This window comes from Erythrolamprus reginae, chromosome 3 (genome assembly GCF_031021105.1).
Source record: "Erythrolamprus reginae isolate rEryReg1 chromosome 3, rEryReg1.hap1, whole genome shotgun sequence".
Classification (NCBI taxonomy): domain Eukaryota; kingdom Metazoa; phylum Chordata; class Lepidosauria; order Squamata; family Dipsadidae; genus Erythrolamprus; species Erythrolamprus reginae.
This window is the reverse complement of record NC_091952.1, coordinates 96,657,729-96,673,834: the sequence shown is the minus strand read 5'-3', so window position 1 is coordinate 96,673,834 and position 16,106 is coordinate 96,657,729. Positions and strand designations below refer to the sequence as shown.

The 16,106-nt window shown below is 41.6% G+C and overlaps 2 protein-coding genes across 3 annotated transcripts in view; both read right to left on the bottom strand.

Annotated features, from left to right (window-relative positions):
* The window catches only part of SAMD13 (sterile alpha motif domain containing 13), a 62,596-nt gene that overhangs the window by 12,898 nt on the left and 33,592 nt on the right, over positions 1-16,106 (bottom strand). The window lies entirely within an intron of this gene.
* LOC139165751 (dnaJ homolog subfamily B member 6-like) overlaps positions 1-16,106 on the bottom strand; it is a 26,277-nt gene extending 10,171 nt beyond the window's left edge. Inside the window, exon 1 of the mRNA XM_070748992.1 lies at positions 15,399-16,106. Within this exon, the coding sequence (XP_070605093.1) occupies positions 15,420-16,106 (687 nt within the window). The 3' untranslated portion in view covers positions 15,399-15,419. The remainder of the gene's footprint in view (positions 1-15,398) is intronic.

Genomic DNA, 16,106 nt, shown 5'->3' with positions numbered 1-16,106 from the left:
TAGCATAACTGAGCCGGGGTGGCGCAGCAGGTAGAGTGCTGTACGGCAGGCCACTGAAGCTGATTGTATATCTGAAGGTCAGCGGTTCAAATCTCATCACCGGCTCAAGGTTGACTCAGCCTTCCATCCTTCCGAGGTGGGTAAAATGAGGACCCGGATTGTGGGGGCAATATGCTGGCTCTGTTAAAAAGTGCTATTGCTAACATGTTGTAAGCTGCCCTGAGTCTAAGGAGAAGGGTGGCATAAAAATCGAATGAATGAATGAATGAATGAATGAATGAATGAATGAATGAATGAATGAATGAATGAATGAATGAATGAATAAATAAATAAATAAATAAATAAATAAATAAATAAGATATAATTTTGCAAACCTGATGTTAACAGTATTTGTGGGGCATATGACCAGGCATGGATTTACGATATCAAGCTAAATGTGCAATTGCAAAAAAAATACAGCAGATTTGAATTACTGATGTAAAAGCACCTATGGTATTTAAGTGAGGTACCCTCACTTCACTGAAAAAAAAATCTGCAAAAAAATGTCACCCCTTTAAATGACACACCCTACCAATGGTACATAATGGGCAATGCACACAGAATGGAATGCGCTAACAACGACTGTTTGCCTGGTATGCTTGCCATGAGCTACTTAGGAGTTGAAAGAAAGCCTTTAGTGTGAAACTAATTAAGGTCCTGTTCATTTCAGGCAGCAGCTGTAAGCCGACAGGAAGATTCTAATCAAAGTAATTAAAGTGACAAAGCTGAGCTTTTTAATTTGTGGTTTGCATTTTTAGGGACATTCTGTGCTACAGAGAAAAACTGCTCAGGAACAGATTAATTTTGTGGGTATCAGGCCTCAAGAATGACATGTGGAGTTACCTCTGAGTAGCTTCTTTGTTCTTCTTCACTATAGACATAATCTTGCCAAACCAAAGTAACTATCTGAATACTGAATACTGCTCAAAGGAATAAAGGGAACACTCAAATAACACATCCTAGATCTGAATGAATGAAATATTTTCATTGAATATTTCATTTGCACAATAATTCGTAAGTGTTGGTTTTGACCTATAAAGCCCTTCATGGCACTGGGCCAGATTATCTCAGGGACCGCCTTCTGCCGCACAAATCCCAGCGACCAGTTAGGTCCCACAGAGTGGGCCTTCTCTGGGTCCCGTCAACTAAACAATGTCAGTTGGCGGGGCCCAGGGGAAGAGCCTTCTCTGTGGCGGCCCCAGCCCTCTGGAACCAACTCCCCCCAGAGATTAGAATAGCACCCACCCTCCTTGCCTTTCGTAAGCTTCTCAAAACCCACCTCTGCCATCATGTATGGGGGAACTAAGATAATCTTTCCCCCTAGGCTTCTACAATTTATGCATGGTATGTTTGTATGCATGATTGGTTTTATAACAAGGGTTTTTAGCTGTTTTTAGTATTGGATTTTTACATTCTGTTTTTGTCACTGTTGTTAGCCGCCCCGAGTCCACGGAGAGGGGCGGCATACAAATCCAATTAATAATAATAATAATGATGATAATAATAATAATAATAATAATAATAATAATAACTATTCCATTTGTACAACAGCATGCGAAATTGATTGTTAATCAGTGTTGCTTCCTAAGTGGACAGCTGATTTCACAGAAGTTTGATTTACTTGGAGTTATATTCTGTTGTTTTAAGTGTTCCCTTTATTTTTTTTGATTAGGGTATAAACTCTGAGAACTGTTAGGAGGAGCCATTTTAACCCTTTTCCTGTTGACCAAATTTTCCAAGCTCCACTGCCTCTTTGTCCTCTGGGAAGTAGCTTCCCTCTCTCCTGGAAATCCAGACCACATTCCACTACACTGGGGTAGGAGAGGGACAGAAAAAAATTGTCAGGTACAAAATGTGTACATCGATTGTAATTGTAAAAACATCACATAGAGAGTGCTCTTGAAAATTGATTGTGGACACTGCTTGCAAAGTTATCGCATTATTAAACAAGGATTATCTGCATTCAGAAATCAAGTATGGGCCTACACTGTTCCTAAATTAATGATATGCCATCCAGTTTGCATTGACTCTTAGCAACCACAAAGATAAACCTTTATTTGGATAATTTGTTCCAACATGGTTTTTCCAAGACTCCCAATTCGAGTCACTGCTTGAATTCGTCTACCTGGCTGCTGGGGGTTGCCTTCTATTCCTTTCTACCTCTCCCAGCATTAGGATAACTGTGCCGTCACACCAAGTGCCAAGTCCTAGTACCAGTGTCCTGAGTTAGAACTCTGGATTGATTTGCTCTTTGATTCATGATTTTGGCTGCCCACTGTTCCAATCAATTTCACATAGTCTACTTTTGTTTGCCTTCTAATCTCTTTCCCACCCTTGGAATGTTCCCTACAATGTTGGGATAATGAACAAGAAACAAATTAATATTAGCATTTACATTCATTGAATTGCAGGAAGGAAAGAAATAGAAGAGGGTAAACAGGCATAGAATTGGGAAAACATCAGACTGTTTGTACTCAGGGCGGTCTGCACCATTATGTTGTTGTTGTTGTTATTATTATTATTATTATTATTATTATTATTATTTATTGGATTTGCATGCCGCCCCTCTCTGCAGACTCGGGGTGGCTAACAACAATGATAAAAAACAACATGTAACAATCCAATTTAATAAAACAACTAAAAACCCTTATTATAAAAACCAAACATACACGCAAACATACCATACATAACTTGTAATGGCCTAGGGGAAGGAATATCCTAACTCCCCCATGCCTGGCGACAAAGGTGGCTCTTAAGTAATTTGCGAAAGACAAGGAGGGTGGGGGCCGTTCTAATCTCTGGGGGGAATTGATTCCAAAGGGCCGGGGGCGCCACAGAGAAGGCTCTTCCCCTGGGGCCCACCAAATGACATTGTTTGGTCGACAGGACCCGGAGAAGGCCAACTCTGTGGGACCTTATCGGCTGCTGGGATTCATGCGGTAGAAGGCGGTCCCAGATGTATTCTGGCCCAATGTTGCTGTTGATGTGCATTGCCCACTGTGTGCCTGCCTACTCTCTTGCCTTATTCTCCAATTTCTCTACTCTGCAAGGTGAGGAGAAAGGGGGAAATGGCAGGTCAGGCAAGTATAATGCATACTAACTAGCAATCACATGATTGAGGAACGTTGCAAAAGTTGTTAGTTAGTTATTTTACTGAGCTATTTTTTCAGTATTGTCATAATTTCAAATAGTCACTGAACAAACAGTCAGTAAGCGAAAACTATCTCTACAATAATTCTTTGTTGTTTTGTAGTAATTGCATTTCTGCGGCCAAACATGACAATCCTAATTCATGGTAATTCCATATTACAGTCATCCTGAATGAAATGCCTTGAGAAATTTTGTATCTAGAGCTCCAAATTTTCCACTCAGGTATGTGGTTAGCAATTCCAAACATCTGAAAACGATCAGATTTCAAAGGGCTTCTTCAGTTTATTAGATTCAACAGGCATAGGTCTTAACAAGAATCATAAAGTCTGACTAATAAAGCTAAGCTATGAAATTAGGTGGATCAAAGATTAATCACTGGCCAATTTCTGTCCTTCTGAAATTTCATTTAGCTAATATTTATTGTAAACAATTAGGAAAAAGTAACAACAAAACATTTTCAACCAAACCAAACATTTTCAACAATAAGCTCATCAACCAAAATGTCATTGATCCATGTTGTAGAATATTTCCAATTAATTGTACTGGCAGCATGTGTTATGACAAAATCATGCATGTGAACGGTAATATTGACAAACTAAACCTACATGTATTTATTTATTTATTTATTCATTCACTCACTCACTCACTCACTCACTCATTCACTTACTTATTACATTTAAATGGCCATCAATCTCACAAGAAGCGACTCTGGGCAGTGTAAAGCAGTCAATAAAATTTAGGTGGGGGTTCTTAAAACTCCTGCAATAAGTGCTCCAGCAAAGATAAACTTTTTTCAAACATATGTCACTAAAAATGTCACATTATGACTTCAAAACACTTCTGTTGTATAATAGTAAAGGTTCCAGCAATTTTAAACATTTGAATATTTAAGCAAGACCATATATTTACAACTTGGTTTTTAACAAATTCATACAATAAACTACAGTACTGGTAAATCTAATAAAATGATTAAAGGTTTTGCAGATATAGGCAATAAGCTAAATATGGAGCATATGCATGAACATTTTGCCCAGATATGCAAATTCTCTGATATTTCCTTCATGGCACAAGCAACAAGAAACTCCTAATTAACCAATTTCTTGTTTTTTCTAAATTGGGAACTATGCCTAGAGTTTCAGAGAACTCTAGGATATTAAACCAGTTTGAAACTTGTTTAAAATGCCAAGTTGTGCCAAAGCTGGTAAGATATTTCCTGCTAAATGAAATGGGAAACAATATTTAATTGTTATCTGGAGGCCTTCTTGTGTGTTTTATATTACAAAGGGTGTAACAAAACAAATATATGTAGTAAAAGGGATAATTTAGACATACTGAGTTATAACATAAATACAGATACCATAGTTGGGACAGTAAAATCCGTTCATGTCATTTAAGGAAAAACATTGAGGAACAGGTCTTACTTAGGATAAGTTATATCCGAACTCTGATATAGTATCACGATCATGGAAGTAATAGTCTGTTGTATTCTGCACTGATCAGACCACATCTGGAATACTGTATCCAGTTATGATCATTCGCAAGTTACTCAAGACCCACCTATATCGCCAGGCATGGGGGAATTAAGACATCTCCCCCAGGCTTTCTTATATTTTATGTTTGGTATGTATGTGTTGTATGGTTTTTAAATTGTTGGGGGTTTTTAATATAATTTTATTATTAGATTTGTTCCATTGTTATACTGTTTTTATTATTGTTGGGAGCCGCCCCGAGTCTTCGGAGAGGGGCGGCATACAAATCTAATAAATTGAATTGAATTGTAATATAAATAGGAGGCTGAGTAACTTGAAAGAATGCAGAGAAAAGCAACAAAGATGGTAAGGGGTTTGGAGACTAAATCCTATAAAGAGCGGTGGGGTGGGTTCAATTTTTTTACTACTGGTTCTGTGGGCGTGGCTTATTTTGTGGGAGTGGGAGATAGTCATGTGACTGAGTGGGCATGGCCAACTTGGTATCACTCATGCCCACTCTCATGATCCCTACCAAGCATGTCCACAGGAAACAGCAGGAAAATTTCCCCTCCCAATCTGCCTGCCCCATCTGCCACCTCCAAATTGAGCCCCACTATGAGATGCGCAGAGACTGGCAGCTCCATCGCGTCTCTCAGCAATTGCGTTCAGGGAAAAACCTTGCAAAGTTAAGAAAAACTTCTTGTGGCACTCACACAACAGGTGAGAGACACAACGGAGATGGAACTCATCTCGCATTTGGGCCCAATTTGGGGGTGGCAGATGAGGTGGGTGGGCCGCGAGATGCACATTTTACCGGAGACTAGCAGCTCCGGGTGGTCTCTCAACTGCTGCATGCAGGGCAAAACCGTGCAAAGTAAAGAAAAACTTCTCGTGAATGCCAGGCAATTGACATATTCTCGCCCTCCTGAGAAGTGCTTCTTTACTTTGCAAGGTTTTGCTCTGCATGCAATGGCTGAGATATGTGACCAGGGACTGGTTCGTGGCCAACCAGAGATCACTACCGGTTCGGGGAACCATGCCAAATTTCCACGAATGGTTCTCTAGAACTGGCCCAAATTGGCAACAAACCACCACTGAACAGTGGTGAAAGGAACTTGGTCTGTTTAGCTTAAAGACAAGGCTAAGGCTAAGTTTTCCAATACAGTAATACCTCGTCTTACGAACCTAATTGGTTCCGGGGGAGGTTCGTAAGACGAAAAGTTCGTAAGACGAAACATTGTTTCCCATAGGAAACAATGTAAAATCTATTAATCCGTGCAACGAAAAAAAACAACGAAAAAAAACGCCGCTGCACAGCTGTCACCTTTTGAAACAGCCGGGGGTGCTTCCCAGGTCCTCCTGAACCCGAATGCCAAACCCAAACTTCCGGGTTTGGCGTTCGGGAGGCCGCCGAGAAGCCCCCCGGCTGTTTTAAAAGGTGACAGCGGGGCGGCGGAGGGTTCGTATCATGAGGTACCACTGTATATGAAGGGATGTCACAGGTAAGATTTACTTTCCCTAATGCTTGAGGGTAAGACAAGAACCAGTGGGCAGAACTTTGACTGATTGATTGATTAGATTTATATGCCACCCCTCTCGGAAGACTCGGGTGGCTTATAGCAGAGGTCCCCAACCGCCGGTCCACGGACCGGGACCGGGCCGTTGGGGCTTTTCAGCCGGTCCGCGGCGCCAGGGCCCCCTCGGCCTTTCTGCACCACCAGCGGCGCTCCCCCCGCCAGCCAGCCAAGCCCCGCGCCCGCCGGAACCGGCTCCTCGCTCTCCCCCCGCCGCCCGCCGCGTTTGCAGGAGGTGGGGAGGGTTGGGCGGCCCGCCAAGGCCAGGAGGGACGCCGCTGCCCCCCCTTCCCTCTCTCCGCCCGCCGCTGCGCCTCCTTGACGCCGAGAGGAAATGCCGGCAAAGGCTTTCCTCAGCGGAGGCCGGCGAAGGTGATATTGAATGTCAGGGGAGAACGGGCGGTTGCGCCCGCTCCCTATCTCCCTGCTAGCCCACTCGGAATATTCAAAATAAGAAAAACCTTTGCCGGCGAAGGCTTTTCTTATTTTGAATATTCCGAGTGGGCTAGCAGGGGGATAGGGAGCGCGCGCAACCGCCCGTTCTCCCCCGACATTCAATATCACCTTCGCCAGCCCCGCCTCTCCTGCAAACCCCCTTGCTGAGAGTCCGGGGCGAAAGTGCTCTCGCAAAGGTGAGGCGGGCAGGGCGTGTGCGCGTCATCGCTGAGAAGAACGGAGAGAGAACGAGAGTGAGTGAGAGCAACAGACAGCAAGATAGAGAGAAAGTGAGAAAGAGAGAGTGAGAAGGGGGGAGAGAAAGAGATAGCAAGAGAGAGAACAAGAGAGAGAAAGAGCGTGAGAAAGAAAACAAGAAAGAGTGAGAGAGAGAGAAAGCAAAAGAGACAGAAAGAAAACAAGAGAGAGAAAGTGAGAAGAAGAGAGAGAAAGAGGGGGAGAGAGAGAGAAAGAGAGAGGGGGGAGAGAGAGAAAGAGAGGGAGAGGGAGAAAGAGAGAGGGAGAGGGGCGAGAGATAGCAAGAGAGGGAGAGAGGGAAAGGGGGAGAGAGGGGGGAGAGAAAGAGAGAGGGAGAGAGAGAGGAGATAAAGGAAGAGGAGAGAGAGAAAGGAAGAGAAAGAAAGAAAGAGGGATAGAAAGAGAGAGAGAGTGAGAGATGCTCAGTGAGCCTTTCTTTAAAGTTGTCTTTCTTTCTCTTTCTTGCTTTCTTTCTTGCTCTTTTTCTTTCTCTCTTTTACCTTCCCTTCCTCTATTTCTTCTTTTCTTTCTCCTTCCTACCTTCTTCCCTTACTCTCCCCTTTCATAAGTTTCCTTGCTTCCTTCCTCTGTTCCTGTCCCTTCCCCCTTTCTTTCTTTCTTTCTTTCTTTCTTTCCTTTCCTCCCTCCATTTCTTGCTTTCCTTTTCCTTCCTCCCTTCTTTCCTCCCTCATTCCCTTCTTTCACTCCTTCCTCTCTTACTCTCCCCTTTCACACCTTTCCTTGCTTCCTTTGCACCCTTCTTTTGTTCCTGTCCCTTCCCTCTTTCCTTCCTTCCTTCCCACCCTCCGTCCATTCATTCACCCATTCCTCTCTTGATCGCCCCTTTTACGGCGCCGCTGACAGCTAGCTCCCCCCCCCCCACCGGGCCATGGAAAACTGGTCTAGCTTAAAGCCGGTCCCTGGTGCAAAAAAGGTTGGGGACCTCTGGCTTATAGCATATAAAAGAACAATAAAATATCCAAAATCCAATTTTAAAGTTAAAATAAACTAGTCTAAAACCCCAGTTCATTAAAAATCAAGCACTCTCATTCAAACAATAAAACATACATTCCATTCATCAGCCAGAGACTAATATCTAATGGTCCTAGGCCTGTCAGCAAAAGTGGGTCTTTAAGCTCTTGCTGAAAGCGAGGGGGGTGGGAGTGGTACAAATCTCTGGGGGGAGCTGGTTCCAGAGGGTCGGCCCCCCACAGAGAAGGCTCTTCCCCTAGGCCCCGCCAGACAACATTGTCTAGTTGACAGGACCTGGAGAAGGCCGGTTTTGTGGGACCTGACCTGTCGCTGAGACTCATGCGGTAGAAGGCGGACCCATAAGTAATATGATACGATGCCATGTCTCACTTTATAGTGAGAGATCCAAATTTGAACTAAGGAGGTATTTCCTGACCGTGAGAACTATTAAACAAAGAAACAGCCAGTCTCCTGAATTTGTAGATGCCCCCTCACTATATTTTTTTCATCCATGACTGTGATGATTGTGGGTGGTACAGGCCTCAGTAGTTCTGTGGAAATGGCATCAATGTCTGGGACTTTAGCATTTGGCAGCTGGCTCATTGACCACACAACTTTTTCCTGAAAAACCATTGGTTTTATTTCCCTTTCCTTATGATACTGAGGAGGTTGGGCCTCTTTGTTACTGGAATTCAGCTTTTCTGTATGTTTTTGCCAGACATCTTGTTGGTCAGACAATTCTTTCCTTGGTTTATTTTTTTTTATGGTGTTTTTATGATCAGTAAATGGTGTTTGCATCTTTTTGATTTGCACAAGTGGAATTCTGGTATGGCTCTTTATGCAGTCCTTTCTTGCATGTTCCTTAGTTTGATAATGAAATATTTGCAAGAATGTTTGAGGCTTCTTACTGTTTGCATGTTGGTCCTAGTAAACTCTGTCTTGCCTTCCTGCTCTTTGGAAATTCGTATTCAATCTCCTTGCTTCCTCCCATTTGCCATTTTCTTTGCTCGGTTATTCTGCAGGTTTCCTCCAAGAGCTACTTGCACTTTTTCTCTAGCTTCTTGGAAGGTAGGTGTTCAAACCATTGCTTCAATGATGGTCAATTGAATTTCTTGTCATCATTCATCTGGCATCTTCTCAGCAGATGTCCAGCAATTCAAACTTTTTTTTTTACTTCAGTTGCACAGGAAATTTGAAGATGTCTAAACTCTTTGCTAGTATGGTCTTTTAGATGTTGCATAATTTCGCTCTGATCTTAACCATCAACAATTCATGATCTGAATTCCAACTGGCACCGATGTATCTCGACAGCAAGGACTGCATAGACCATTGATGGATGCATAGAATCTGATTCATTTGATTATGGTTCAGATTGGTTGATATTGTCCAACTATTTAAGCAACGTCTGTGCTGTTTAAACTAGGCATTCATAATTCAAAATCAATTTTCATAGCAAAAATTGAACCAAATTATCACCTGTAGCTTTCCTCTCCCAAGATCTAATCCATCCATCCATCCATCAATCAATCAATCTTTTCCCAAGACCTAAGCTGCCAGCGATGCCTGTTTCTGCCTGATTCCCAACTTTTGCACTGAAAGCATCCAGTGTGTGTAAACAATGTCTTTTGGGGGCACTTGTTCCAGCACTTTTTTTGAGCTGGCATACAAGCTGTTTCAAGCTCTGTTGCATCAGTTGCTGGGGCATAACGTGGACAATTGTGATGTTGAATGGCATAGATTTGGATGGTCATAATATGATAATTAATCATCAAGAAACTTCCCACTGCTTAGGCAAGTTTCTCGCTTGTGATAAATTCCATTCCACTTATAACTTGTATATAATGAATTCCTCAGAACAGAAATATTCTGTTGTCTATCCAGTGCCACTCATTGATGCCATGTATATAACTTTGTTTAATTGAAATATTTTTCGCTATAAAGTGTATTTATTAAATTTTACATGCAGAACTTATAGGCCATACCCTTCTACCAACTCTGAATGGCATCAACTTCCTAATACACATCACAGATTAAAACTGATTACAGTGTTCCCTCGATTTTCGCGGGTTCGAACTTCGCGGAAAGTCTATACCACGGTTTTTCAAAAATATTAATTAAAAAATACTTTGCGGGTTTTTTCCCTATACCACGGCTTTTCCCACCCAATGATGTCATATGTCATCACCAAACTAATAATTTTTGAAAATAAATAACAAAAAAAATATTATTGTTAATAAATAATTATGTTTATAAATATCAGGATGACTAAGTGTCTTATTCAATGGTGAGTACCAGTAATAATGGTGAGTAAATGGTTATTAATGGAATGGGAAATGGTAATTTAGGGGTTTAAAGTGTTAAGGGAAGGCTTGTGATACTGTCCATAGCCAAAAATTGTGTATTTACTTCCGCATCTCTACTTCGCGGAAATTTGACTTTCGCGGGTGGTCTCGGAACGCATCCCCCGTGAAAATCGAGGGAACACTATAGTTTGAAAAACAATAATTAGAAATATTCCTTTTTATTGTTGTTAATGTATTTTATTGTGAATAAATGTTCTGAATAAAAACATCAACAATTAAAAAAAAAACCAATCTCAAAACTAAGAGGCTATTATAATACACAAGTTACTCAGACTTGGTGGAAAGTCTCCTCAGTTTCCTAAATATTATAAGGAAGGACTGATACACAACAGGAGGAGTGGTATTCCAAAACAAAATGGCAACGAAAGAAGCATGGTTAGTGTGATCCCTGGAGATGACAGTCTCTTTCTGAGGGGAAACACAGTGGCTCTGCCCTTCTGGATCTCATCACGTGAGCAGAAGTTATTGGCAGAAGATGGTCTGAGATTGCGCTATAGCCTCAGAAAGAGCTATAAGTCCAGAAGCACCCCCAAATTGCAGGCCAACTGTACCCAGGGGTATAAACCTTATTCAGAGTTCACTGAAATTAGTAGTCCTTCAAACTCACAGCCACTGTATGCTGGAGACTGATTTCCATCCTGTTCCTTCAGCCACCATCCTCTCCAATTTACAACCAATTACCTCAACGCCTAACCATTCTTCAATCAATAGGTCAATAGAAGGATCCCCTTTCTACAGGTAGTCCACAGCTAACATGATAATTGGGATCAGAAACTTGTAGCGAAAAGGTCATAGTGAGATGTCATGTGATTCTGCTGACCTACAATGCCAGTTCTGGGAGTGTTTTTGTTGCAGTTGTTAAATGAATCCTGTGCAGGCCTTAAGCACAACATTGTACCATGCAAAAAATTGCCAGCTGCAACCTTTAGCCAGCTTCCCCACTTACTTTACTTGTCAGAGGTTCAAAAGTGAATGTCGCAAATGGTGACCATGTGACCATAGGATGCAGCCATTGCTGTAATTGTGCTTAAATTGTAATCATGTGCTTAAATTGTAATCATGTGACCACAAGAATGCTGCAATGGCCACAACTTTGAGGATTGGTCATAGTTCTTCTCGTTCATAGAAACATAGAAGTCTGACGGCAGAAAAAGACCTCATGGTCCATCTAGTCTGCCCTTATACTATTTTCTGTATTTTATCTTAGGATGGATATATGTTTATCCCAGGCATGTTTAAATTCAGTTACTGTGGATTTATCTACCACGTCTGCTGGAAGTTTGTTCCAAGGATCTACTACTCTTTCAGTAAAATAATATTTTCTCATGTTGCTTTTGGTCTTTCCCCCAACTAACTTCAGATTGTGTCCCCTTGTTCTTGTGTTCACTTTCCTATTAAAAACACTTCCCTCCTGGACCTTATTTAACCCTTTAATATATTTAAATGTTTCGATCATGTCCCCCCTTTTCCTTCTGTCCTCCAGACTATACAGATTGAGTTCATTAAGTCTTTCCTGATACGTTTTATGCTTAAGACCTTCCACCATTCTTGTAGCCCGTCTTTGGACCCGTTCAATTTTGTCAATATCTTTTTGTAGGTGAGGTCTCCAGAACTGAACACAGTATTCCAAATGTGGTCTCACCAGCATTCTATATAGTGGGATCATAATCTCCCTCTTCCTGCTTGTTATACCTCTAGCTATGCAGCCAAGCATCCTACTTGCTTTCCCTACCGCCTGACTGCACTGTTCACCCATTTTGAGACTGTCAGAAATCACTACCCCTAAATCCTTTTCTTTTGAAGTATTTGCCAACACAGAACTGCCAATACAATACTCAGATTGAGGATTCCTTTTCCCCAAGTGCATTATTTTACATTTGGAAACATTAAACTGCAGTTTCCATTGCTTAGACCATTTATCTAGTAAAGCTAAATCATTTACCATATTACAGACGCCTCCAGGAATATCAACCCTATTGCACACTTTAGAGTCATCGGCAAATAGGCAAACCTTCCCTACCAAACCTTTCCCTATGTCACTCACAAATATATTAAAAAGAATAGGACCCAGAACAGACCCTTGTGGCACACCGCTTGTAACCTGACTCTGCTCAGAATACTCGCCATTAACAATAACTCTCTGATGTCTACGCTTCAGCCAGCTGCAAATCCATTGAACTATCCAGGGATTAAGTCCAATCTTCACTAATTTATCTATCAGCTCTTTATGTGGAACCGTATCAAAGGCTTTGCTGAAGTCCAGGTAGGCAATATCCACGGCACCACCTTCATCCAACACCTTTGTGACATAGTCAAAGAAATCAATGAGATTAGTCTGACATGATTTGCCTTCAGTAAAGCCATGCTGATTTGGGTCCAATAAGTTATTGTTTTTTAGGTGCTGATTTATCCTCTTTTTGAGTAGAGTCTCCATCATTTTAACTACAACTGATGTCAAGCTAACTGGCCTGTAGTTACCAGCTTCTTCTCTACTGCCCTTCTTGTGAATAGGCACAACACTGGCCATTCTCCAATCCTCAGGAACTTCTCCTGTTAACAACGATTGGTTAAACAAATCAGTCAGGGGGGTAGTAATGACAGTTCTGAGTTCTTTAAGAACTCTGGGGTGGATGCCATCTGGACCCATTGCCTTATTTATCTTTAATCGTTCAAGTTCTTCTAAGACATCGGCTTCTAAGATCACTGGAGCTGAATCCGTACAGTTGGAAGCAATGCTATATCCCTCTATAGTATTATTTTGTAAGGTGTCTTTTGAGAAAACTGAACCGAAGTAGCTATTGAAATGGTCAGCGATCTCCTTATTCCCATTAATGCATGTATTATTCCCGGTACTAAGCTTCATGATGCCGCAGCTTTTCTTCTTCTTATCATTAATATATCTGAAGAAGGTTTTATCCCCCTTCTTTACAGATTTGGCAATTTCTTCCTCTTTTGTGGCTTTAGCATCATATATTATCTGTTTCGCCTCCTTCTGTCTCATTTTATACACCTCCCTATCAGCTATACTTCCAGACTCTTTATACCTCCTATAGGCAGCCTTTTTTTCATTGACTATAGCCCTTACATCATTGCTAAACCATAGCGGTTTCTTCTTCCTTTTACCTTTAGTTATTTGTCTTACATACAGTCCAGTGGCTTTTAAGATGGCCTTTTTTAATACAGTCCACTGGATGCTCGCTCCTGCCATTTTATCCCTCCACTAGTTACTGACTAATTCTTATTAATCAAGAACTACCTGACCTATCTATTCTCCTGTCTGTCCCCACTTTCACCAAGGTCCAAATGGGAAAAGTTCAATTCACTCTCTTATAATCCTTCACTTTTCCAATTTTTTTCATCTTCTTTTCTGGTCCTATCAGTACATTATTCTAGCCTTCCAAATACAGCAGAATTTCACTAGTAAAGTAATCCTCATGATGCAGTGCTTGCAGAAAACTACAATTAGCTCTTTTCCAGGCATAGATTAGTACTATTTGGACTGGGAGTCACTGCTCACAGTCACTCATCCCCTCATCACCTCGAGGCTCGACTACTGTAACGCTCTCTACGTGGGGCTACCTTTGAAAAGTGTTCGGAAACTTCAGATTGTGCAGAATGCAGCTGTCAGAGCAATCATGGGGTTTCCTAAATATGCCCATGTTTCCTAAATATGCCCATGCCACAGTCTGCATTGGTTGCCGATCAGTTTCCGGTCACAATTCAAAGTGTTGGTTATGACCTATAAAGCCCTTCATGGCATCGGACCAGAATACATCCGGGTCCGCCTTCTGCCGCACGAATTCCAGCGACCGGTTAGGTCCCACAGAGTGGGTCTTCTTCGGGTCCCGTCAACTAAACAATGTCGTCTGGCGGGACCCAGGAGAAAAGCCTTCTCTGTGGTGGCCCCGACCCTTTGGAACCAGCTCCCCTTGGAGATCAGAATTGCCCCCACCCTCCTTGCCTTTCGTAAGCTCAAAACCCACCTCTGTTGTCAGGCATGGGGGAACTGAACTACTCTTTCCCCCCTAGGCCTATACAATTTATGCATGGTATGTTTGTGTGTATGTTTGGTTTTAATAAGGGTTTTTAAATTATTTTAAACATTAGATTTGTTACATGCTGTTTATTATTGTTGTTAGACGTCCTGAGTCTACGGAGAGGGGCGGCATACGAATCTAATAAATAAATAAAAAAATAAAAAACTCTGGGAAGCAGGAGAGTGAGTCTCTCCAACCCTGGGATCTTGTCAGCAATTTAAAAAATTGGTATATGCTCTGGCAGATACAGCTAGCTACAACTATATTGGGGCTTAGTCAAAAAAGGCCTGAGTCTCAATGCTTACTGATGATAATCTTCTTTTAGGCCCAATCCAGCACAAAATGGCTAAAATCAATCCAGTCCAATTACTCTGCTGTTTTTCCCAACATTTGGAAAATATAATCTGCTTTGGCTAAAACATTCACCAGTAGCAGCTACAAGGCTCAGACAGAACTGCCTCAAATTTTGTTTGGACAGTCCTAAAGTAAATCCAGCTCATCTCTACTTTTTGAGGGGTCTGATCTAAATTCTTGTATGCTATCTCACTACCTTCAATGACATAGCCCAGGACCAGGTTGGCATTTCCAGGCAAAGCTTATCATTTCTTCATCTTCTGAACCAAGTTCCACTCTCTCCTCAATCTCAGCTTCTTAAACTTCAGTTACCCAAAACCTCCTTTGGGGTACCCCTGCAACATTTCTGACTACTCAACCACTTTAATTAATTTTCACACTTTATAATAGATTATTTGTTCTGTCTTTTTATACTTTAAAAGATTTTTTGGTTTTATATTTTCTAACTTTTAGGATTTTAATTTAATTTCTTTATCTTTTTTTCCTTTCTAAATTTTCTGTACCCCGCCATCCTTATGCTGGTCTTGAACCAAAATAAAGATAGATTGAATGGTAAATCATGAGGTTTCATATAGTCCACACAACTTAAAAGTTACCAAGTTTGAAAAACCTGGCATAATTCCCAAGTGTTAGTGTATGAGTGTATGCCACAATATGCGAGCGCCCCAGATCCTGGGAAGAAATGTATGTCAATTTGCAAAATATAGCATGTTTTAAAATAATTTCCAGCACAGTAACTGTCCTTACCTGGAATACCCTGAAAACACTTCAGTGACAGATGGGTTCTTCGTCTTTTTCAACACTTTCTCTGCCGTTCACTATCGTTCTCTTAGTGATGACTTTCTTGCCATCCACAATTTTGGTGGTTGTGATGATGGAGCGGAATTTGCCGTGTTTGCCCCTGTTTAGAGACGTGGTGGAGGAGTGGGAGCAACCGCCTGAGATGTTAGAACCAAAAGAAGTGAAACCAGTTCCTACAATGGGGGAGACACCCGTGATAGAAATCGAAAAGGTCCTGTCGATTTTGCTTCTACTTCTGCGGGGATTTAGCCGAAGCCCAGAAAAATCTTCAAACAGATTTTCAAAGATATCTTGAGGAAAGGAATCCATACCCATCTGTGGTCCGAAGAAGCTGAATTCAGGGTCCACCTGTCTTCCCCTATACCTTTTGTCCCCATGGCCACTCCTCTGCACATTTCCAACTCTACCTTGTCCTCCTGCAGGCTTTTTGTCATTTAACTTCTTTTTGCTGGATTGGTTGTAGGCATCTCGTTTTTTAGTATCAGATAAGACTTCATATGCTTTCGAGATTTCTACAAATTTCTTTTCAGCTGCTTCTTGGTTTCCTGGATTCTTATCAGGATGTACTTTTAAGGCCAATTGTCGGTAGGCCTTTTTAATATCATCTGCAGATGCATGTTTTGAGACTCCTAAAACCTCATAATAATTATCCAT